The sequence below is a fragment of the Sardina pilchardus genome, chromosome 15 (genome assembly GCF_963854185.1).
Source record: "Sardina pilchardus chromosome 15, fSarPil1.1, whole genome shotgun sequence".
NCBI lineage: Eukaryota > Metazoa > Chordata > Actinopteri > Clupeiformes > Clupeidae > Sardina > Sardina pilchardus.
The window spans coordinates 7,547,635-7,572,233 of record NC_085008.1 but is presented as its reverse complement, the minus strand read 5'-3'; the positions used below and the strand labels follow the sequence as shown (position 1 = coordinate 7,572,233).

The 24,599-nt window shown below is 43.2% G+C and overlaps 1 protein-coding gene across 1 annotated transcript in view; it reads right to left on the bottom strand.

Annotated features, from left to right (window-relative positions):
- Window positions 1–24,063, bottom strand: part of ghrhrl (growth hormone releasing hormone receptor, like) — a 41,747-nt gene extending 17,684 nt beyond the window's left edge. The window contains exons 1-3 of the mRNA XM_062556470.1: window positions 24,016–24,063; window positions 5,819–5,924; window positions 2,512–2,619 (exon numbers count right to left, since the gene is read on the bottom strand). Of these exons, the coding sequence (XP_062412454.1) occupies window positions 2,512–2,619; window positions 5,819–5,924; window positions 24,016–24,063 (262 nt within the window). The remainder of the gene's footprint in view (window positions 1–2,511; window positions 2,620–5,818; window positions 5,925–24,015) is intronic.
- Between the last annotated feature and the right edge of the window lie 536 nt (window positions 24,064–24,599).

The following is a 24,599-nucleotide window of genomic DNA, read 5'->3' as shown; positions in this document are numbered from 1 at the left end:
ATTAACGAGCTTACTCTTGTCAACTTGTTGTTTAACAGCTTGTAGGCATGTTGGTTGAGAGGTTTTTGTTCATGGGTAGGGTTGCTCACATTTATCCAAACCGTCAACAACCGTGAACAAATGCTATACATAGGTGGCATCAAAGCATCACCGAACTTGCACCATAGACCCCCCACCCCCACCACCACCACCATCAGCAGAGATTGCAACAAGTGCAAGTGACAAGTTAGGCTATCTGAAGGTCATGAAGTCTAACCATTGAGGGGTAGGGGTGGCACGGTTCACAAAATCTACGGTTCGGTTCGTATCACGGTTTAGGGTCACGGTTTTCGGTTCGGTGCGGTTCTTGTTATTTTTTCTTTTACTCTTTAACACTCCAGAAACATATTTCAGCATATAGTTTAATCATCCACAATTAGGCTAGAGTATTTAGAGAATAGTTATCATGTAATAATGCACAAACTGAATTTGACTTCACATAAAGCACATTATTGTCTGAGGAAACTTTAAGCTTCAGTTGAGATTTTGATAAAGCAAGAGGGAAGACATTGATGATTTCAACAATCTTTTCATTTATTTGGCAGGGATGGTGCACCAGCACAAAATGTAGGTCGTCCACCCATATTTTTCATTGCATCGCCTTTTTATCGCTCTCCTTTCATATAGTGTGAATGATTTTTTAACAAGATGTAAAGCTAGTCTTTATTTGAAACACACACACATTATGTAATTATTTATTCATTCTATATACTGACATGTCTGATATTCATAACAGCAAACTTTATGCAGATTATAGCCTACTATTCATTATAACTCCACCTCTTAAATTCAGCTGTCTAGCTGAAGCCTCAAAATATTGTAAACAAAGTAGCAGGCTAAGCTCATACTCTACTGGTTGGACTGTTCAGTTTCCCCACATGTGTTTTAGTTTCAAGGTAAGCTAATACTTTTTCCTCCTTGGGACAGGCCCTTTTAAGCCTTGGAGTTGAAAAGTATTGAGATGGTCAGTCAACTTGAATGCAAGAGATTTTATCAAATGTCTGATGCTAACCGTTTTTAACAGTAGGCCTAATTTAGCTAATCGTCTTCTGTGCGTCATTGCGTTCACGATTGTGAATGTTCTATTTGGATTAATGTGCATGTCGAGGCCGGGTGACCATTGAGCGCGCACGAGAGCGGGCCAAGGAGAATGAGTTTACTTCTACTGTTTGGTAAAGTTGCACGCATAGTCTACAGTTGCGGAAGAACATGCTTCCACCGGAGCAGGGTCAGGTGCATCAGTTTGACCACGCTAGGGATGATCTGTCGCACTTGCCATTTCTAAAACCTTGCGCGCAGCACTCAAAACTCCATACTCCTACTCTCGCACGTAAGGGAAACACGTCGTCACATACTGTATGGGAATCAATTGTGCATGCCATAACTAGCCTGAACCGTAGGACCGTACGACGAACACACACTCCGAACCGTGACATGCGAACCGCACGGTTCGGAGCATTTTTCAAAAACCGTGCCACCCCTATTGAGGGGGCAGGGATTGAGGATGTGAGCGGTCCTCAATCGCCTCCAGTCGGTCTGGTAGATATAGGCATACGTCTCGAACTCCTTCGGCATGAATTTCACTTGATAACTCTAACTGTATCATTTATAGCCCATCTCTACAACTGGCAAGAGGCACCACTCGTACATCCCTTGGCGCGTTTCGTTCAGTCCAACCACGATGCCGAAATAGAAAATTGGAAAATGGACTCAGTTTTAGTTTCCTTTCAAATTCATTATTTACCGTTTCAAAAACCACACTCGAAAGTTAAAAATAGCATCAATTTTCCATTTGCTGAGTAGTCTGAAAAATGGATAATGAAAGTTTTGAACCCATTTTTCATTTTTTCATGTGAATTCTGCAAATAGAACAAAGCACTGCAAAGCGTTGCACGGACCGTTGTGCCCTCCTTCATATGAAAATCTTGAACTTAGAAATAGACACTAAAAAATTGGCGATTCAGCAAAACTGCTTGCTTGTGATTCAGACCTCGCAAAGCCATTGAAGTTCAATTGGGGTTGCCAAAGAGGGCGCCATTTAGTCAAACAGACCATTTCAATACCCAGCCTAAATATATGGTTTTACTGTAATTAGTCTTGTAAAATTGCAATTGAGTTTATTTTTTTAAATCAAAGTTGAATATATACTATTTTAACATCAGAGAACACAGTGCAATACTCAATTCATCCATTCTATGTCCTCTTTAAGTTATCTGTGACGCAAGGGCTTAAGATATTGAGCACTTGTTTATCGCCTGGCACTATCTCTTAACTCTGCATAATTCCTCACTTTGAAACAGTCAGAAGTGCATACCATTCTCACAGTCAATGATACAGTATATGCATTACATTACACACAATATTTTTAGCATTCAATGTGTCAAAACTGTGCCATTATAATTCCACAATGAGTCCCAAGCAGGTGCTCTAAAGACTCTGGGGGCAGTAAGCACAGAGTGTGTTGGAGCTCACCTGTGCTGTTCTGGAAGAGAGAGAAGACCGCTGGACAGGGCACCTGGACCGTCTCTCCGACCACCGCTGCCTGCCAACACACCACACTGTCCCACTCTGGCAGACAACCTTTACAACCACAGACAGACAGACAGAGGGGGGGGGGGGGGATAAACAGGCACAGGGGAGAGGAGAGAAAGAGAGAAAGAGAGAAAAGAAGAGAGAAATGTTGTGACGGACAAACAGACAAAAGGACAAAAGGACATCCAGTCAATGGAGAGAGTCCACTGGATATAAAACAAGAGAGTAGACTGAATGGCAGCTCAATCTTTATGCTGCGTGGTAAAGCAAAGCATCACTCGTCTGGGTATGGATGAGGCGGGTTATTTCTGTCTGTCAAATGGGCTGTCATTATAGACTCCTGCTGCTAAACTTCCATTGTGGGGAAATCACACGTTCAGAAGCAGAGAAATGAAGAGGGAGAACAAGACAAAAGAGAAGAGTGAGAGAGCAGAGCATGAACGAGCGGAGGAGAGCTGTGGAGAGAGCAGCAGGAGATGTGGAATGACAGCCAAGAAGATAGACGCTGAAAAGAACAAGAGCCAGAGAGAGAGAGAGAGAGAGAGAGAGAGAAAGTGAGATATAAAGTGAGAGAGAGACTTGGGCAACAGCAGTACACCTCTGGCAGCAATGCATCTCTGGTGTGTGTGTATGTGTGTGTGTGTAGTGTAACACATATCCTCATTTGTCTTCTCATGATGTTAAACTACAAGACTGAACAGTGATATCAGTGTTGTTTGTGTAATGTTGGGCATAAACTGAGGTACATGTCCAATTTAAGTGTAAACTATTGTGCTATCCCAGTTAGCTATCAGTGAATGAAGTCTTAATTAAATTGAACACTGCTAATATATCTACACAGAGACCAACCAAGTTTCTTTCAACCAAGAAGTACAAGACCCATTTGTCTGCCTGTTCTCTAAAACATGCATCACATCGCTTCCTCCATGTCTCGTATAAACATGCCTCACAAATGGAGTTTCACCCATCAGTAGCAGATGATACATAAGTTAAACAATCTAATGTTAAACCAATCATGCTCAAGTTCCTGGAGAGATCTGGTAGGATTACATGAATATTTCATCCATACTCCTTCTGCCCAAATTGTGACAAACAAGAATGGGACTGGAATACAAATCAGCTTAGTTGCACCGCCAGGTCCCAGTCTAAACTGTAAACGGGAAATGCACTTGGGTTTCTCCGACGACTTGATGTGCTCCTTTTTATGACTTTCACATCAATACTTTTCCAGCTAATTGAAGGGGGCAGTGCCAACGCTTCCTAACGCACTCTTCAGAGGCTCCCCAAGCCCTCGTCCCTGGTCATGGTCACTGCCCGGCTTGCCACGGTGATAACTTAATGGGGGTCGAAGGGGACATCTTGGCCGGGAATCATAATTAAGTGTTCCGGAGGGTGCTTAAAAACAGCGACACGTTGCATCTTGCGCTGCATCACCGTCGCAATGGCGTGCCCTCTCCTGCTCCTGTGAGGTTTGTGCTTGGTGAATAAATGACACTGTATGAAATGAAAAACAGAGCTCATCATCACACAGTTTTCATTTAAGAAAAAAAAAAGAATTGCAGGGTTACTTTTATGGCATCTTTTTTTACCTATTTTGTTCTGTTGCCATAAACAAGCCGGCCAGAAACACACCTGTCTTGAAATGTCACCCCATAATTCAAAATGTGTTAATGTGCTGTTAGTGACTCTGGGCTGATGCACTGCAGTCCACACAACCAATTTCCCCCCCGTGCTGCTGTAAAGCCTTCAGTAGCTGAGTACCTACCTGTTAATCACTGGGCCTGGGCCCATAAAGCACTCTGGCCAATGCTCAAGTTGAGCAAAAGGGTGGAGATATCCAACACCCAACTCCTTTACAATAGACTGTCTTAGCAGCACAACCACATTGGAACCTTAGTTTATAGTAAATGGACTGCATTTTTATAAAGCGCTTTTCTATTCTACTGTCAGAGCCCTTTACGAGGTACAGCCACACATTCACCTGAAGGCTGGCACTGGAGGCTGCCATGGAAGGTGCCAACCTGCACACCGTTTGAAGTTCTTGCTCAAGGGTAAGGATCGGGACCCTCTGGTTGACTTGACTCTGAGTGACTCCTCTCTACCTTCCGAGCCATTGTTCAGCTGTTGTTTAGTAATGCCTTACTGGTTAGTGTACTCATGTTTGGCATGAATCAATGGCATGAGTTGGTGTTGATGTATAGGCTGTATATGCAACAATAAGCTAACCTTATCCTGTGCACGGTTCTTTTTTAATGTAGGCAGCCAGAACATCTCCACTCAACAGACCACCTCTTCCAAGCTCTCAGATCATGTTGCCTCAGCCATGGTAAAGTTTGCCCATTTGTTTGTCAGGAGAGTTACAGTACAGTCAAAACTAACAGCCAGATTTTCTCAAAACTTGGCAGGAGGGTGTAGCATAGGCCAAGGAAGAGTCCATTTCATTTAGGAGTGGACCAGAATCATAGGGCGGATCCAAAACTTTAATGTCACTTTCGATAACATTGCAAGATACTGGAGTAACAGCCTTGGCTCTCCTTGTCCCCTTCAAGTTAATCCAGCTCTATCTCTTCCTTTTAACTTGGCCTCCCCCAGACACTTGAACCCTGGACAGTGCCTTTAGACTTGATGTGGCCTGTCACACTTGCTGCCCCTGAGACCTGGCATGTGTCATCACCAGTCGAGCTGTCAGCTGGATGGAAAATTGGATTTTTGGCTTGTCTCTCTCCATCTCCTTCAAAAACCCTCTCTTCTCTCGCTCCCACTCTCCATAGACTTCTCCCTCTCCACTGTCTCTTCCAGCGCTACTTTTTAATCTCCTTTTTAGGGGCCTGTCCTGAGCAGCTGGACTCCCCCAGAGCCGCCCGCTCTCTTCCTCTGTGGAGAGTTTTTTTTGGTCCCTCACTCACGCCTCGAGACTGCACTTGGGAGTAGGAGGGAAGGGAGGAAGGGGGGGAGGGGGTCTGTTCATGTGAAGTGGTGCTATGGTGGTACCTCCTGACTTTATGAGTTAAAAATTCAAGTCAATAAGAAAACCTGTGAGAGTGCAAAAGTGTGTGAATGTGTGTGTGTGTGTGTGTGTGTGTGTGTGTGTGTGTGTGTGCGCGTGTGTGTGTGTGAGAGAGAGAGAGAGACAGAGAGAGAGAGTTTGTCTGAGATTTTCTCACAGTGAGAAGCAAATAGAATCTTAATGTGTGTGTGTGTGTGTGTGTGTGTGTGTGTGTGTGTGTGTAGTAGTAGAGAGACAGACCTGAAGATGAGGTGTTCTCATATTCTTCAATCTGTCTGAGGCAGCGTATCTCCTCCTGCTCCAGCTGGTAGATGTATTCACACTCAGGGTGGAGCCCTGCCGACACCTGCAGAGGACACGAGGGAGAGAGAGAGAGAGAGAGAGAGAGAGAGAGAGAGAGAGAGAGAGAGAGAGAAAGTGAGAGACATAGGGGCTGAGGGGCTGAAACAAGTAGATGGAAATTTGTGGTAGAGATATGGAGATAGAAGAAGAGAGAGTAGGAGAGAGAGAAGAGGGTGATGAAGAGACGGTAAGGAATTGGGAGCACTAGAGGCACTAGAGAGAGAAATAAAGAGAGAGTGATGAGGGGATGAAACAGAGACAGTGTGAACATCTGTAAGTCAACAGCTTGGGTGACGGAAGGAGACTGTGTGACGGACGGTGGAAGATGAAGTCCCTCACAGATATCTGTGCACCAGAGAGTGAGGAACAGAGAGTCACCTCTTAAAGAATGCAAACACATACAGCACACCAATTATGCCTGCTGTGACCCACTCTGGCTCTCTGGAGTAGTATAGGGACTCAGGGCACTTCACAGTGGCACACTGGCAGGGCTGTGCAATTAATCGATTTTAAATCGTAATCGCGATTATGTGTTTAAATGTGTCGAGGTTAAAAATGTGAAATCGTAAAATCGATTTTTCACTTTAACTAAGGTAATTACTACGGTACTTACGTTTGCAAGTGTTGAATTTTGAGGCAAAATCTCAATCATTTTTCTTAATATTAATCATTTTAAATTATTTATTAATAATTAATATTGTTTAATAAGAGCACGATTGTCTCCTGTTTACATCTGGAAGTCTGAGACGTGTAAGGAACAAGAAGAACCTCGCTTGCAATTTATATATTTATATATAGCCTATATATGTATAAATATACACGCTAAAGCTGTCGGGGAAGCTCTGCAGAGAAATATGCAAGCATAAAACGAGCGAAAACGAAAAACGAAACTGAAACCAGAGATGAAATCGCCAATCCTGCATAGTTCCTCTTTAAATCCCAATGGGGAAATTATTGGCAAAATGCTCAATGTTCAACAGCATATTTTAAATAATTTCCTGCCTTTATTCATTTCACAAAAAAAATCATAATCTTAATCGAAAAAACGGATTTTGAGAAAAGAAATCGGGATTATTTTTTTGGAAAATCGAACGGCCCTAACGGGCATTGTACCGTCAGATGTGTGGGCTTGTTACTTTGACACTTCATGTGGGGCGGCGGTGGCTCAGGAGTTAGCAGTCATCCAGTAACTGGAAGGTTGCTGGTTCGAGCTCAACTCCTCCTGACCCTGTCGAAGTGTCCTTGAGCAAGACACCTAACCCTAGTGCTCCCGATGAGCAGGTTGGCGCCTTGCATGGCAGCCTCCGCCATCGGTGCATGAGTGGGTGAGTGTGAGGCATGATATAAAAATCGCTTTGGGTGCTCGCAGAAGCTGATAAAAGCGCTATATAAATGCAGTGCATTTACCATTACATGCTCTTGCTATCGTGAACAAAGCTGCAGTCTCGCACCAGTCGTCTTGGAGTAATTTTGACCCCAGTGACTCCCTCACGGAGGCGACCGTGCCCAGTGAGTGGGAACTGAGTGACAGTAACACAGTCAATGGCAGCGCAGGGGGAAGTGCTGCATTTACAGCCAAGAGCTCATCTGTCTCCTTCAGCTGTGCTGTCAGTGACAGTGGAGTATGTGTACGGAATTACATTTGCTTACTATTGAAGACCGGCTTAATTCGTATTTGCTTGGCACCTCAGGGGAAATTGCTGGCCATTTTGAAAGACAACTGGAGATATAAATAACATCATCTTTTATTTAATGATGTGTGCTTTGATTTGAGGAAACAGAGGGCTATGTTTCATAAGTGATGATTGTTTGTATCAAAACAATACACATATCCCCGCATACACAGGCACTGGAATCTTCACACATTCACACACACAGGCACACACACACACGCACACACACGCACAAGTATACAAGTGAGAGAGAAAGGAAGAGGAAACGAGACAAGACGGGGCCGAAAGACTGAAAGGCGAGAAGAAAGACAGACAAATAGGGCCATTCCCTTTTTTGAGACGGAACACTCTTTATCAGGCCTACAGAGCGATGGCTGCCTGTCCGTCTGAATGACCCTGGATGAGAATGAGGCATAAATCTGTGTGTCCACCCCTGAGCTGCTGTGTCCCTCTCCGAGCCGCTACGCTCATCTGTTAGTCCTCTCTGTCACTTCGCCCTCCTCCAGCCACTCCCGTGACAGTCAGTCCGTCTGCCTGATAGATGGCCAATCTGTTCTTACTGAATCTCTCTCAGCTTTTGGCACTGAACCCCCTTATTCCCCGCCATACACACCACCACCACCACCATCATGTCTAACACGTCTCCACACTCCCCTCAGAGAGATCTGTCCGTGAGCCTGAATACCGAGCCACAGATTCCAGTTTCAAGGAAACTATGACAACAATCCGAAAGACACATGGTATTGTGAATAAAGCGCTTCTAGAAATGTTAGCGAGAAGGACATACGCAAATAGCAAAAAAAAAACCCGTCATGAAAAGGATGGCAGAAGAATTCAAATAATGGAGGCAATTATCACCCTAGTGGAACATACAGCATGTTTTCATACAGGAAGATAGACCCGTAGAATGAGAGAGAGAGAGAGAGAGAGAGAGAGAGAGAGAGAAAGAGAGTGAGAGGAGAGTGAGAGGCAATGGGAGGAAGGGGGGGGGGGGTGTTGAATGAAACAAAATATGGGTTAATGCCTGACAGAGATGAAAGCAGAACTAATGGACTGGTGGATAATCACTGGTGATTACTGTGATTCGGAGGGGAAATACAAAATGTTTTGTTTACTTGCACCCATTTGCCCATCATGCATGTTTCACTGGTTCTGATCTTTTTCTCTTTTTTCCCGCTGAAGAGGACAAGATTCTTTTATTCGGTTCGCGGGTCGATTGAGTCAGTGGAGCGTATAGTGGTTGAGGACTCTGAGATCTGAGATAGATTAAAAAGTCTGGAGACTGACCGATTCTCCCCACCCTCACCGATGATGACTATGCATAAAGGGATAAAAATAAAAATTCATTCACTATTAATCTCAAATCCTGCCACAAATAGACACAAACATAACATGGATGTTTGTGTGTGTGTGTGTGTGTGTGTGTGTGTATTTGTTGATGTATACAGTATGTGTGCCACGAAAACACACAAACAAAACGTGTGTGTGTGTGTGTGTGTGTGTGTGTGTGTGTGTGTGTTTGCTGTGTGCGCATGAGAATGTGGATTACCATGAGAGAGAAAAGACACTGAAGAAGGTGAGAAGAGTGTGAGTAGAGGAGGAGTGGAAAAGGAGGGAGATATGAAGCAGGAGGAGGAGGAGAGAGGGATTAGCGGAGGGCCAACTCCCAGGAGTCGGGCGATCTCGGGAGACCTCCTCTCCGCTTCTCACACTTGACTGCAATTCATTAAACATTGGCCCATCAGTATTCACACCGCACACGCTGCATTCAAGACACATATTCAGGAGCGCAATGGACCAACAGATGCAGTGAGGAAAGAGATGGAGAGAGGGGGGATGAAAAGGTAAAAAGGGAGAGTATGGGGAACACCTGAGTTGGTGCTTAAAGAGAGAGAGGGAGGGAGAGAAAAAAATAGACAGATTGGAAAGAAAAAAAAGAAAATATGAGCATATGCATCTGTCCCTTCAAAGGCAGCTCCCATCTCCCTACTGTGATATGCCGTTTTGGCCAAGTTCACCTGAGTTGCTTTTGAGGGGGTGATGCAAGATATGCTGAAGCACTTCAAAATAAATGTATGGGGAAATAGCTTTAGCTGAAAGTGGCAAGGCCCCAGGGGTCTGGCTGAATAGGGGGCCAATGTGCCTGCACAGGGAGATTGACTCCAGTGGTGGGATTTCAAGCTGTCTTTGGGGTGAGGGCACCGAAACTCATACTCTCAGGCTTATGAAATGGCCACCAGATCTCCTTTAAAAATGGGATTCTACGTTTAAAAGAACCCCAATGCTGAAGGATTATCTTCAAAAGGAGGACAAAAGAGTATGCAGCTCTGGCTGTGACCTTTCCAGCCAATAAAGATGAGGTACAGGGATCTTATTCATAAAATAGAAATAGATGTTAGGCTTTTTAAAAGAGAAATGCCTTTGGATTGGTGGATATTTTTGACAGTACAGAAGTGTAAAGCTATCGGCAAAGTTTCAGTGCTTTTAGTCTACAATATACTTTTTGTACAGTATGTGTCAGATTTGGGCTGAACTAAAACGGATAGACTGAACCAGATCTGAGAGAAGTCACTTGACCACTTGACTAATATTACACGACTCATTTCTCCACAGGTCTGATATGAATAACTCTCACACTCCAGCAGTCAGAAGAGAACTGTGACTCAAACTCAAAAAATGTTTCACTTCAGGGACATCAGTCAGGTGGAGCGCGCTGAGCAGCTAACTGAGCTTCACAGAACAGTGGGTCAAAGACTACCAGGCAATTAGAGGTGCCTGAGCACAGACGCACAGGTATCAGCCACTGACATCCACTACTCACTTGGTCTCATTCATCCCAATTATGCTGCTCACTTCTTATACTTCTGTAGTCTCTCTCTCTCTCCCCCCCCTCTCTCTCTCTCTCTCTCTCACTCACTCTTTCTGTCTTCTCTTGGTGCTCTTGTTGCAATCTGTCTCTGTCCCCATTTCTTTCTCTCCTGGTCTCCCTCGCTTCTCATATTACGAGGTTTTAATTGCGCTCGTTTTGAGCTCTCCATTCTACCTGCCGGCTGTGACACCTTCCCCCCATTCACCAGAACACCCATCTAATTATACTCAGCCCCCCCCCCCAAAAAAAACCCCTCAAACACACACACACACACAGAAAGAGCGAGAGAGAGAGAGAGAGAGAGAGAGAGAGAGAAAGACTCCACACCTTGCTCTTCCATCATTCTAGTCTTAATTAAGCTCTATTTTTTTCCCTGGCGGGATTTTTGACACCAGGCGATGTTCACTCATAATACAAGCTTGTAGCACATGTTCTAACAGCAGGACACTAAAACCCTCCGCTCCATTAGAGGTGAGCTGGACACGTGCAGGTTCCATTTGATTAGCTGCTAACGTCATCTGAGGCCCAGACAGTCATCCTCATTCAGTCAACTCTGTCGGCCCTCTGTGGATGTATGGCGTGGCTGGTGAAATGTTCTCAGAGACCTACGATAAGTGTGGCACAGCAGGGGTTGTTCGCGTTGTACCTGAGCGCTGTGCAATTAGTACACTGCTGTCCCATAGTACACTGCTGTGCCTGCCCTGCAGCTGGGGCAGCCCTGACTAACTCAGTAGCAGACCTGGTTAACTGATCATCTCAGTACAGTGTACTGATCTAATATCACAGTCATGGTTGAAGTCTGGGTCTATGAGTCACTCTACATACAGTAAAACTGTGCTGAAGCGTTATCAGGGATAGCCTATTACTGACTACACACACACATAATGTGTTCCCTGTTACCTGTGTGTAATGTGTTACGAGTTCATGAAATTGTTGTGTCCCTTCTAGAGGAACTGGTGGGCGGAGTTTAGGTGTGTGCGTGTGTGCTTGTGCGCGGGTCCGAGAGTGAAGTTGGACAAAGAGTTAGGTGATAATTGGTCTGTAAAAGCGTGAGTTGTGATATACAGTAATCATACTGTAAAATATTACAGTAACTTACTGGCATCCAGCTGCCAGTAAGTTACTGTAAAAACTACAGCAACGTTTTTACAGTGAAACAGCGACTTGTTTGCTATTTGGTTCACATAAGTATCACAAGAGTATATGGAGTATCACAATACAATACAGTCCCATCATGCCCATACACTGCCTGTTATTTATTTGCTCCCTGAGAGAGAGAGAGAGAGAGAGAGAGAGAGGGAGAGAGAGAAGGACACACACACACACACACACACAAACTGAAATATGCAGAGCACACTCACACATTATGTCTGCATGCATGAGTGCACACACACAGCTGAAGTCACTTAATAATGACTATGAACGCAAAAACAAATCTTAAAGCTGGAAAAAATTCATCACCCATGCCATAACCCCTCCATCCTCCCATCCCCCCAACCAACCCACTCCTTACTCCATACATTCATGAAAGCATCCAGAAAACGAGCGCATATTCTATGTCTACTCACAACATTGCTTTGGAGAAATTCTCCAGAGATCCCCAAAGTTAATTTGCAGGCTTTTCCTTCTCCCTCTATATGCTCTCTCTGGGGCTGACTGTCCCAGAAAAATAGATGGATAGATAGGAATGGTGGATAGAAATGGGATATAGATGGAGTGATGGACATTTGAATGGATGGATGGATGGATAGATGGATGTGGGGTTTTTGAGGATGATCAGGCAGGGACCCACTGTGCTTGATGTGCTTCGGCATCTCATTTAAATAAGCCTTGATAAGACAGCATGAGATAGCCTTGTGCTTTCTCTACTTCTTTATATTCATCTTTTCAAATGGAAAGAAGATTATTCTAATCATTAGACAGATGGCCTCTGTCGAAGGGGAACTCCCTGATGGAGGGCATATGAGTGTATGTGTGTTTGTGTGTTTGTGTGTGTTGTGAGAATGTTTGTGTATGTGTGTGTGTGTGTGTGTGTGTGTGTGTGTGTGTGTTGTGAGTGTGTGTTACTGCAGTGGATGGATGTATTATGTACAGTTCATGACACTGATGGATGTGTGTGAGCTCTACACATCGTGTGGGGTCTGATGTGGTGCTCAGCTCTTCTCTTCTGAGCTTCACTGTTCACAGTTTCACCAGCATGACTGCATATGACTGGGCTGTGCACATTATGTCACACTGTGCTGCACATTGCAATCTTGATTCCATTCATTCCTTCGGAGTGGTGGAGGCTGAAACTAGGCCACACACACACACACACACACACACACACACATACATACAGACAGACAGACAGACAGACAGACAGACACACAGACACACAGACAGACACACAGACAGACAGACACACACACACACACACACACACACACACACACACACACACACACAGACACACACAGACACACACACACACACACACACACACACACACACACACACACACACACACACACACACACACACACACACACACAAATTCCTCCTCCTAAAATGGCCCTGGTTAGCCAACCAATGTGATAAAAATGGGGCTGTTAGAATTCTGGAGAAGCAGATTGTTCCGGCGTGATTGAGGCTGCAGCCTTCTGCTGGACACAGCCTCAAGGCGACCGCAAAAGCTGCTTAACACCAGCAGCAGCCGTGGCTTTCTACAGCACTGAGGGAGGACAGCAGACAGCTTCAACTACCCCTCTACTGATTCCAGAACAGCATAAACACACAATACAAGTTTACAGTATAAAAGAGTTCAGAATGCCAACATTCTCACCAAATCAAAAAAAAAGACTGATCAAGTAGCCTAGTCAGTGTGAGTATGTATGTGTGTGTGTGTGTGTGTGTGTGTGTGTGTGTGTGTGTGTGTAATCTTAGTGGTACATGAAGTTGTTGTGCTCCTGTCTTTTACACTGCACAATAGAAGACCTGAAGAGAGGTGTTGTTAGCTAGCCCGATTTGGCTATTCTCAAGAAAACAGGCAACAATGTAGAAGCCAAAGTTGAAGTAAGTGGATGACACACACACACACACAGTGTCATATCAGCTGCCAACAAAAACATGTAAAGTATAAATGTACAGGTACAGTAGGCTATTTACCCAAAAGTAAAGAGAAATTACTGTGCGCTGGTTTAGCGAAGTTTAAAAATATTCCGTTAGAAGTCTTTGAACAGGTGAAATGTAAGATAATTGCAGGAGTGTTAGTATTTATGCTCCTCAGGCCCCCACCCCTCCATGCCTCCACACCCACAACTGTGTCTTGCATAGCGCCCCTGCACTTGAACACTACTGCTTGAACAAGGTGCAGCCGCAGTTCTGTCATAGCATGCCCACATTTTCAGACCGTCTGAAGACTCTCCCTCTGGTGAGCAGGAAATTGATTTGCTTCTAACAAGTCGGATGAACGTCTGCAAAATTGTTCCCTCTCGCCTTTCTGACCGGGCGCTGTAGTGATTCAGCCAGCACCTGCGAGGCAGACCTAGAGAAGACGCAGGTGGTGTTGAGCTGCTGTGACTGTCCGTGTAAGACTTTGTATCGCCTCAATCCATCACCACTACAGTCACTAGGGCTTTCTGAAAGCAGATCATTCAGGCAGAGGTAATAACTATAAACGGGTAAATTTATGAAGACATTGAAGCGTTTGACTGTGGATCTCTGGCAGCAGAGAAGACAAATGAAAAAGGAAAGAAGTCACAGCGGGTTTGAATTCAAAGAGTAGAAAAGGGAGTTCATGTTAATGCAAATATTTGTCCTACTGTCATTTGTATCAACATACTGTACAGTGTACAACAGAAGAATTAGACATTTTTTCCAGTTGTCATACACAACAAAAGTATAAGAGCCCAGACTCTGCCATTGAAAATAGGATATAAATACCATGTTGTTGTTCTAGTTTCTGGCAGTTTAGGACATGCACATTGGCTAGTGCCGTATGGATACTGGACATTGCACTAAAAGGCAAAGTACAGTCCCTACATCCATCGAGGTTATCTCTAGGAAATGTATAAAGGCACATCTTTGTCTTAGACCAGCTCAGACCAGCATGTTGAGCTGGTGAAATAACAAATCGTTCAAGGAGCATCTCAAGGTTCAGGAGCTGTCTGTATGGACGCCAGTGTCCGATGAGAATGCACACGTCCAATGCTGCTGCTCCACTGAGCCCAGACAGCAGCAACTTGGCGAGGTCAAGGCCCAGAAAAGAACACTCTTAAACACCTATAGCACACTAAAACAGTACAGATCACATCATCTGCTGTGCTTTGAGATCATGTGACCCAGGTTGAAAAATGGTTTATGATGCCATCAAGGGTCAAGATGAAGGACTGAAAATTCAGTGAGACTACGGAAAATTCCATAGAGACTAGTATGGCTACGGAACTGTAATTATAGCCGTGTTCTATGGCTATGGTCTAGCATGGGAATGCATTTATTTTCTTCATTCATACACTTATAGTTTATGCTAATTAATGTGGGTCAATGCCAACCCACTGTTCAAGATGCTCTTGTAGTGTACCATGGTCTACAGTGTCAAATGCAGCACTAAGATCCAACATGACCAGAATGGTATTATCTCCTGAGTCAAGAGTGAGCAACAGGTCATTTGTCACCTTTAACAGGGCTGTCTCAGTGCTGTGATGGGATTTGAAAGCAGATTGAACAATCTGCTTTTGAGTTGAGAGGTATGGAAGCAGCTGTGTTAACACCACCTTCTCCAAAATGTTTAAGATAAATGGCAGTTTAGAGATAGGGCAGAAATGATTATGACATTTTTCATTCCAATTATGTTCTCTAGCATAGGTTGGACAATCGCATGCTTGAAACATGTAGGAACAGTGCCGGTGGCAAGGCAGGAGTTAAAAAAACATTGAATGGAGGGGTCAATAGCATCAAAAGCATCTGATAATATGTGAAGGGATTGAATCATAGAATCATATATGGGTTGTCAGAGTGAACTGTGTTCTGATAATGGTCAAAAAGACTTCAAGAACTCTTCACAGTTATTGGTGGATGCCTCGACCTCTGGAGAGACTTGCTGGTTAACAATTGAGTTTATGGCATAGAATAAAAGGATGGGAATGTCTGCTTATTATATCTGAAAAATGTTTAGCCCTGGCTTTTAGCTGCAGCTTGGAAACTGGCCAGGGAATTTCTGAATATTTCTAGAGAGACTAGGATGTTTTTCCCACTTACGCTCAGTCCTTAAACAAACCTGCCTGAGATGGTGGTTGGAATCGTCAAGCCACTGTTGAGATTTAAAATTAGGACATATGAGTTTCAGAGGGGCTGTACAGTAGTTTCAAGGATAGCTGAGCAAGATGTGTTGAAGAAGGATATCAGCTCATCAGGCCTACAGTAAGAGGTCATGGGCTGTGACAGAGGCAGTGATAGCATTTCCCAAGAAACATTCAGCGAGTTAATATGACGAGAGTATAGTAAACAGTGAGTTAATAGTTTAACATTGAACACAATAGGCATATGGTCAGAGGGGGATGCATTCTTCATTTATGGACTTTAATGGATGCATTTCTGAGTTTTCTGAGTTAATACTAATGTCTGGCAGAAATGTAATGAGAATAGCCTCATTAGAAATATTCTTACTGAAGAAAAAAGTTGATGCATTCAATACTTCTTTCCCCCACTTACTGTATTAAAGCCATAATGACATTTCAATAATGTCAAACTATCAGAACTCATCTCATTACTATTGTCTGCAGTGACTCATGCAGAACTGATGAGAGATGATAAGAGATGACATTACAAGAGTAATACAAGAGCTGCTGCCTCTGTTGTGTTTTGGTGTTAATGGTGCTGCTGTTTTTTGTTAACTGAGACAAAGATCATTGAATGTGAGAGTTCAGCAGGTCATGGACATATTGTGCAGACTGGTGCTGTTGGGCAACTCCAACAAATATGAGCTTCGGCTCCTTTTCATTTTCTACGGAATGCAGAACCTTTGTCACGGGTGGCCGCACAATTCATTAGGCTGATAATTCAGCAAAACCAATCATCTCAAGAAAACGGTGAGGAACAGCGGGTCGATAGTACGATGGAGGAAAACAGATCCAGTTTTTGGCATATAGGGTGAGGTTTGTGTAGAATGCAAACCTCCATCTGCCTGACAAAAATATGGCTGTTTCTCTCAAATCATTTCCCACTCCAGTTTGTCACATTCCGCAATTTCCTGACTATTAGCAGTGGCAAAATTTCTTCAGCTATGAGGTTAATACACAGGGGCAGTTAACTTGGTATTAATATGGTTTTGTTTCTTTTAACTTGTGTAAAACTCTCCTACGGCTTATACATCTACACAATGTGGCTAATACACAGGAAATTAGTGTAGTCCTCTACAATTTATTTCCTTCATGGTCTTTTTGAATGTTTTCTTTTTTATACCGATCTTGTAAGATTTAAAGCAAGTTTCTTTAAAGAGAAACTATGCAGGATTGGCGATTTCATTTGGTTTCGGTTTCGGTTTTCGTTTTCGCTCGTTTTATGCTTGCATATTTCTCTGCAGAGCTTCCCCTACAGCTTTAGCGTGTATATTTAGACATATATAGGCTATATATATATTTATAAATTGCAAGCGTGGTTCTTGTTGTTCCTTACGCGTTTCAGACTTCCAGATGTAAACAAGGAGCGATCGCCTCCTAGACAAACTGCAAGGCTGCAATAGCAGATAGGGACACTGGGGGCGCGAGGAAATATTACTGTTTTCGATAAAACTGGTCAGTCAAGCAAAACAACGATTCTTAAGCGATTTTATGACTTTGAAAATGTTGCATAGAGTCTCTTTAAAGCAACATTCCAAGTTGCAAGTGCAGCTGCTAGTGCCTTAATGAGACCTGAAGAGAGTTGCTGATTGAACACCTGTGTGTGTGGTGTTGCTGCACAGTCTGTGAGGATCAGACCCACTTGCTTGTCTCAAATCAGGATGAAAGGGTGTTGGATTTGGAGGCCCGCTATGCTTGTCAGCTGGGATTTTCAAACATGTGGTCCCTTCTGAGAGGGGCTGCCAGGCCAAACAGCATAGCAGCGGGGTCTGGCACGTTCCACAGCAGTTCCCAATCTGTGTCTGGGAGTCGCATTAGGGGAGGCCAGACATTTTGCTGGTCCCAAGTCCCATTATACCAGCATGAAGCACAGACAGTGTTAGGCAAAAGCCTCACTCAGGCCCACACCCCAAGCATAATTTCCGGTCGGTTATTTTTACCCATTTGTCATGAAAGGTTTCAATTTTCCAGTTTCCAGCTGTGCGCTGAAGTGTTATATGTTAAGTGTCTATAAAGATCTCCATTGGTAAAACTAATCATTTTAGTTCCTGCATGAAGAGAGACAACTGTAACGTAGCTAAAAGAGATTAGGCTTGTAACTATAGAGTTACATCCGGCCTAGGGCTCTATTACGACAGTCTAACATGCATGGTCACTAGTGAAAAGCTTATTTAAATTGAGTAGGCTGTCCAGTCCACATTTAAAGTGTTTTTGTTATCAAATGGATAACAAATGGCACAAAAGGCATTCCTATGTTTCTTAATCAGTCATGGGTATGTTATGCACACAGCAAGCAGTGTGACTTCAAACAGCGCATCGGTACTTTGATGGTCACCGGTGCATTTGAGGGAATCTGCTTGCATGTGAACGTATGGAACAAGTACTCCAAAAAGGTTGAGACACTGGGTAAAATGTAAATAAAACAGAATGCTATGATCTTCAAATCATGTAAAGCCCAATGGACACAAAATGTACGTTCATTTTGAATTTGTTGCCAGCAAAATGTTGCTAAAGACCCCACGTAACATTCCTGCTGACTTGACAAAGCTAATTAGTGTCATTCCTCACACAAGCAATTTAGTTAATCCATTTAGCTATAGGACAATTACAGTGACTGATCAGGTACATACTGTATATGGAGCAGATATGGACCGAATATTTCCAGAGCAAGACTACAACCACTGCAGTTCAACAGCGCAAGAGACAAACTACAGACTCTCTGGCTGAATGGGCAGCAGGACAGAGCCAACGACAAAGGGAAAAGAAATCAAATCCTCAGAGACGGAGAGATCTTTCACCCTCCATCAAGCATCGTTTTACTTCACCACAGTCTCAGTAAGGCGTATCAGGAAGGAACATCTTTAGCAAGAACAGAAGCACTGGGGCTGTACCAGTGATCAGGAGTCACCGGTGTGGTCATGCAAAAAGCACGAAACAAACGTTGTTAGTACTTTCAGTGGCTCATCTAACTTTTAAGGGCTTCATATACCTTCTCCTCAGAAAGAAGCTTTTAAACTCAAAGAATGACGCAAAGTCTATCTGAACTGGAATGCACCATCAGCTCCTAGAATAATGAGTCATTTGTGTTTCAATGTGGATTAAGCCTGCGCTCCAGCCTTGGGTCTGTCCAGCCCACGCAATCCTCCCTAAATTGCTTGGTGTGCTTCTTTGAGGTGCCAACTGGAAGATTATAAAGCATTCAAACTCGGTGATTGAATAATGGTGGATTACCTCCACTGTAGTAGTGACAGGGGGATTATTCTGGACGCCTGTCAGTGAATTGTTGTTTAGTCATTTTTGAGCATGCAATGATTTAAAAACTCATACAATATCTTCGGCATTTTGACAGCTACATTATCAGTGGACTACATATGTAACTTTAGTTATAGCTTATACATAAAACCTTACACGTTGCAGCAAACACTATCATTCATTTACTCAGATCAATAACATGTATTTCTTTCCATTTCCAAGGGAAATGAGTGTGCGATTTCTGGTGGGGCTTCCACGGACAGGTGTGCTATGTTTAAAAAATACCATATAGTGCCACTCGTTGCACAAACCCTGCCTGGAGAGCAGCGTATTAGAGTAGAGCAGAGTGCCGCTTTGAAAGAGTGCATTATTTTCCTCTTATCAGAGCTCTAAACCACATTTCACTTTGAGACAAGGCTGGTGGAGAGCAAGTGGAACAAAACTGTAAGCACAAGCAAGAAGACAGGAAGAAAATAAAGAGAGAAAAGAGAGCAAGAGAGAGAGAGAGAGAGAGAGAGAGATGGGATGAAGTTCTGCCAGGCGAAGCCAGCCCAACACCTGTCTTTTGGCGGAAGCAGGCAGCGACGTGCTGAGGTCTCTGGGGTGACCACCGACACAGATCCATCCCAGAACACTGTAAACATCCATTACCTGTGGCCCAACAAATCGCAGGCCAACGCGAACGCTGCACAGAACGGCTCTAGCGTAGCATGCCTCGCCCCCCCCCCACCCGTCCTTCAATAAAAGAGATTTTTTTGGTGCAGTTACCAAGGCGATGAACAGAAGAAACACATACACATGAGTGCAAACACCCACACAAACACATAAACAGGTATATGTACACACACACACACACACACACACACACACACACACACACACACACACACACACACACATCACTCTCATGTAGGCAACACATCTCAATGCACAAGCAGGCTTATTCACACAGGTGTTTGGTGGTAAAAAATAATAATAATAAACCCTAAATGCAGCTGCACAATCTGCAGAGAGAGAAGAATGAAGACGGAGTAACGGAAAAGCCGAAAGGGAAAGGCGGTGGTGGGGGGGTGGGGGTGGGCACAGAGCGGAGAGTGGGGATTGTGGAAGCGGTACATCTGAGAGGGACATCTTTCAGGAACATCCCATTACACCCCAAAAGCAGCACACAAGCAGAGATATGGTCAAAACAATTTCCAAATATCACATTTAGAGCTTGAGAGAAAAGAAACAGATGAAAGAGAGAAAAAGAAAGGAGAGAGAAAGCGCCAGAGAGGGAGGGATGGATGGAGTAGGCAATGAGAGGGGAAATGATGAGACACTTCTGATGCACTGAGAGTAATTTGATAGCACAAAGCTTTCAGGAGTATTATCACGCAAGAGTTAGGCAAGAGCAGGACAGGGCAACTTTAAAGTGTGCTGAAGTGGAAAACCCAGGGGAATAAAGAGAAACAGAGAGAAGGAGAGATACAAAGTCATGAGAGAAAGAGACAGACATTATCATTTACTAAAGAGCGATGAACTCTTACAAGATGTGTCTGTCCAACCCTAGTCCTTCAGATATCAGCTCCTCAGCCAAGCACGGAAACATGACAAATGGTCTCTCCTTCTACCAGTTTACAAATGACCATAAACTCCACCAGAAGCTAGCTGAGTGGCAGTGATGACATGGACCATTGAGCATAATATAGACACAATCTCATAAAACCAGCATTATTTGCAAGAACATATAAAGTACAAGAAGTCTGTTCATTCAACTATAATGATTCAGATTTTAACGAGGGGTTGTTCCTATGTTTCAAAGTCAGAAGATGCAGCATTTCTAGTACCAAAACAGACAATGATTAGCATATTTTCTATGGCTCTATAGGCATATAGTGCCTGTCTGGTTTTGGGTGCATTACTGGAGCATACAAGCATAATAAATTACAGTCAACCAAAGGTCTATCCTGTCAACATTGCCTCAACAGTGCTCTCTCTCTCTCTCACTCTCCCACCCTCTTGTTTCATTAACCACAAAACAAATGTCATAGATTTATTCGCTCTTGTTTGTCCGTGAGTTTATTTTTGCTGTGGGAAGAGCGTGTGTATGCATTTCATATCCTCACGTTAGAATAGTGCTCCCCAAGGATCACGTACACCATCACGCTTTGAGTTTCTGCTGCTATACTCTGCACCATCCTGGAGTTATATTTGATCATATAGTCTGCCTGCAGCTCATTAGTTATTTCGGACTACATATTTCACAGTGATCTCAATCTTTACATAGCGGGTTGATTAATGTAACTTCTCTTCTGGCAACTTCATTAGGCCCAACATTTATAGCAAATTAGTATAAATAAACATGATAAATCAGCCAGAAATACACTTAATCTTAATGATACATCTAATGAACGATTAATTAGCAAATAACTAACTTAAAATGTGACAGAAATTGATAAATTGTGAGATCACCAATTCATGCACACTCACTCCATTATTTATCTATTATAATAAATAATTTGAGGATTGTTTAAAAATATCTCTGTTTTTCACAAACAGTGTGGGGGATTGGAGGAAAATACTGCAATGGGGCGTTTGATGTCATGCGCCGCTTTGTCTGCGCCACAGATGCCCCCCACTGGAGATGCTGAAGTGAAGGGGTATCATAGGTGATCCAAGAGCTCATCTTGATTCTCCTCAACAGACTCATTAAAGTAGGATTTAACATGAGAACATGGGCCAGGGCTGTTCTCTCAAGAGTAGGCACAAGCGTCATTAATGACCTCTCAGCTCTTCATAACCCTGGGAGATGATGGGAGCACAGAGAGCTCATCATACACACCTCATCTGACCAATGAACTGAACTGAGATGGGCTTCAGTGGACCACTTAAGGTCAATGCTTCACTGGGCTCCATGGAGACTGACTGTCAGCATCATTTAGTAAGGTATTTTGTAAGACATTAACCTTTGAGTATGCTTCAGCTATATGAAGCAACATATGATGATGATATGTTATTGGTAGGATAAACTGTCCTCAGAGGCATTATTTTAATTGACAGAAGCATAGTCTATTCTAATAACCTACAAAAATGACTGTGTCCATACTTACACTCTTCATAATGCATTACTAACACACTCAATCGTGATGATCGATATTGCATTCATGTACACAGTGGTATCAGTTCTACATTTGATTTATGGATATTATCCTTTTGGGGTCTTTTTTTCAGGTTGCATATCTTGTGATACGGCATATATACCCAGGCAGCAATACCGCAAAACGTTACAGAGTACTAATTAGCTTTGAATTAATCACTCAAAACACTGTCCCTATCATGTAATTAAATTGTGAGTGTGATTATGAAGACATGCACACACACTAATGCCATCAATGATTCTACACTCTGGGGAAGGAGGTCATTTCCCAGCACTGAGATTGCCAATTAAATATTAGGCTACCTCCGGCCACCCCAGCCTCTTTAGCAAGTGGCTCACAGGGTATGCATCATGTCTTGTCATGATTTATCAATAGACTTCCTTCGGTCTTTCAGGGAGAGAGCCAGCGGAAGAGACAGACATTGTGTGTAGACCTATACAGTATATACTGTATATGTGTGTGTGCGTGTGTAAGAGAGAGAAAGAAAAAGATGCACACGACACGCATATTACTTGTTCACTTATAAGACAAACTGGCAACACTACATTAATTATTTGTCCATTAATTGAACTAGGGAGTGGTAATGAGCTCTCCTCACAGGAAGCGCTGCATGTGGCTGACACAGCCAATGCAGACTGACAACCCTTAATGGTCTTTATAATGACTTTGCCTCAGGTATGTCATTGGAATTGATCCACCCGATCAAGTACACAGAGCACAAACTCAGGGTCAGAGCACAGTTATACCCTACTACAACCACAACACACTCTGGCAAGGTTCTCTCACAGCCTCCTTGAAGCGTCTATGAGGTCTCTAGTCTAACACACCGTTTCGTACATTATTTAATCTCCCTTTTGCTCACTTTGTTGAATAATCTACAACAGTAACGGGACAGTCATTGTTTTGATAGTTAAAAAATTAAATATGACCAATAGTTGGGGCAACACCCATTTCAACACTCAGTTCAACAGTAAGATAGAGATATTTGTCATGGCCATGGAAACCATTTCAACCTTTAACAAAAGGAAAGGACTGACCATAACTGGACAAAAAGATGAAGAAGAGTCTATCATACAGGATGCTAAGCAGGAGTCATGGCAATACACAGTTATTAACACTGACATGTAGTAGGCTAGCCTACTTTCAAGTGAAACACATGTTCACATCTTAAAGCATATAAGGAAATGACCAAAATAAAGAGACAATTTTAAGACATCTTAAAATGTCATGTTTGTAGCCTACTGTAGCCTACATAAAATCTGTTCAAGTTCATCACGTTCACTACTTTATGCTCAGCAAATCCAGGTCTCCATGTGTGACTGGCAGAGAGACTTTTTTGAATTACCAGAAAACAAACATTAGCACAGTGCTGACCGTGAGAAATGTCTGTGAAGTGAAATGAAGGCTCTTACGCTATATGGGCACGTGCAACTATTTAGCCTATCTGGCAACTGATCAAGCTTATGGATCTGCCATTCAATGTTTTGTAGTCGTTGTCGTCGTTATGTTGTCATTTTTTTTGTATTATCCATTTAGAAAAGACAGCCATTCAAATTTAGGTTGGGGAAAATAATATACTTTGTTGTTGTTTGTGACAATGTTGTCTTTCATTAGAGTTTCAAATACATTTAGCGAGAATCGTTGACTAACAAATATAGGATTTAAGGCGACGAACAAAATATATGCACTGTATAACCTAGTCTACATCAACTAATTTCTGGGAGAAACGCCGCATCCCTCCGCATGTTCAACTATTATTTTCAACCGACTTTATTTTTGCAATAAATGGTATGATACACCAGGAGAGAAAAACACAACCATTTCACATGATAACGTTACTTACCGTTGTCAGGAAGACAGCGCACAGAATCTTCACACTGAGGACACTCATCTTCACTTCGCTTGGACGCACTGGAGTGACCACTCTCTTGAGAGTCCGGTCTCCTCTGGCTAGACCAAATAGCTTTTTAATAACTGTCTTGTATGTGGGAAGCCAATTTAAGAAGGTGACGTACCCATGGGAGGGCAAGAGAAGCCTATCGACTCAATACCACGAGAGATTAATTCCGCAAAAAAATATTGAAGTTCGTGTAGGCTACCGTCTGCGTTTGCGTCTCGCGTGGGGGAAATGCACGGTCACCCGCATTCCCCATCTCTCACTTTGAGTGGCTGCCTGAGCAGCGCAGATTTCCGTTACTCCACAATTACAGTGGAAAGATGATGAGGGAGTCCATTCGAACTATAGGCCGGCTTCTCTTTGATGTGAGAGACATTATTGTCCATTACAATTCGTTGAAAGTAGACCACACAATTTGCATGCAAGTTACTTTGATCTGCTGGTGTTTCGACGCTATATTCTCAAAAGAGAGTGGATTAAGCAACTGATGCTGCTGGATGTGCCCCTCAGAATGTAGTCCTCTGTAAAAG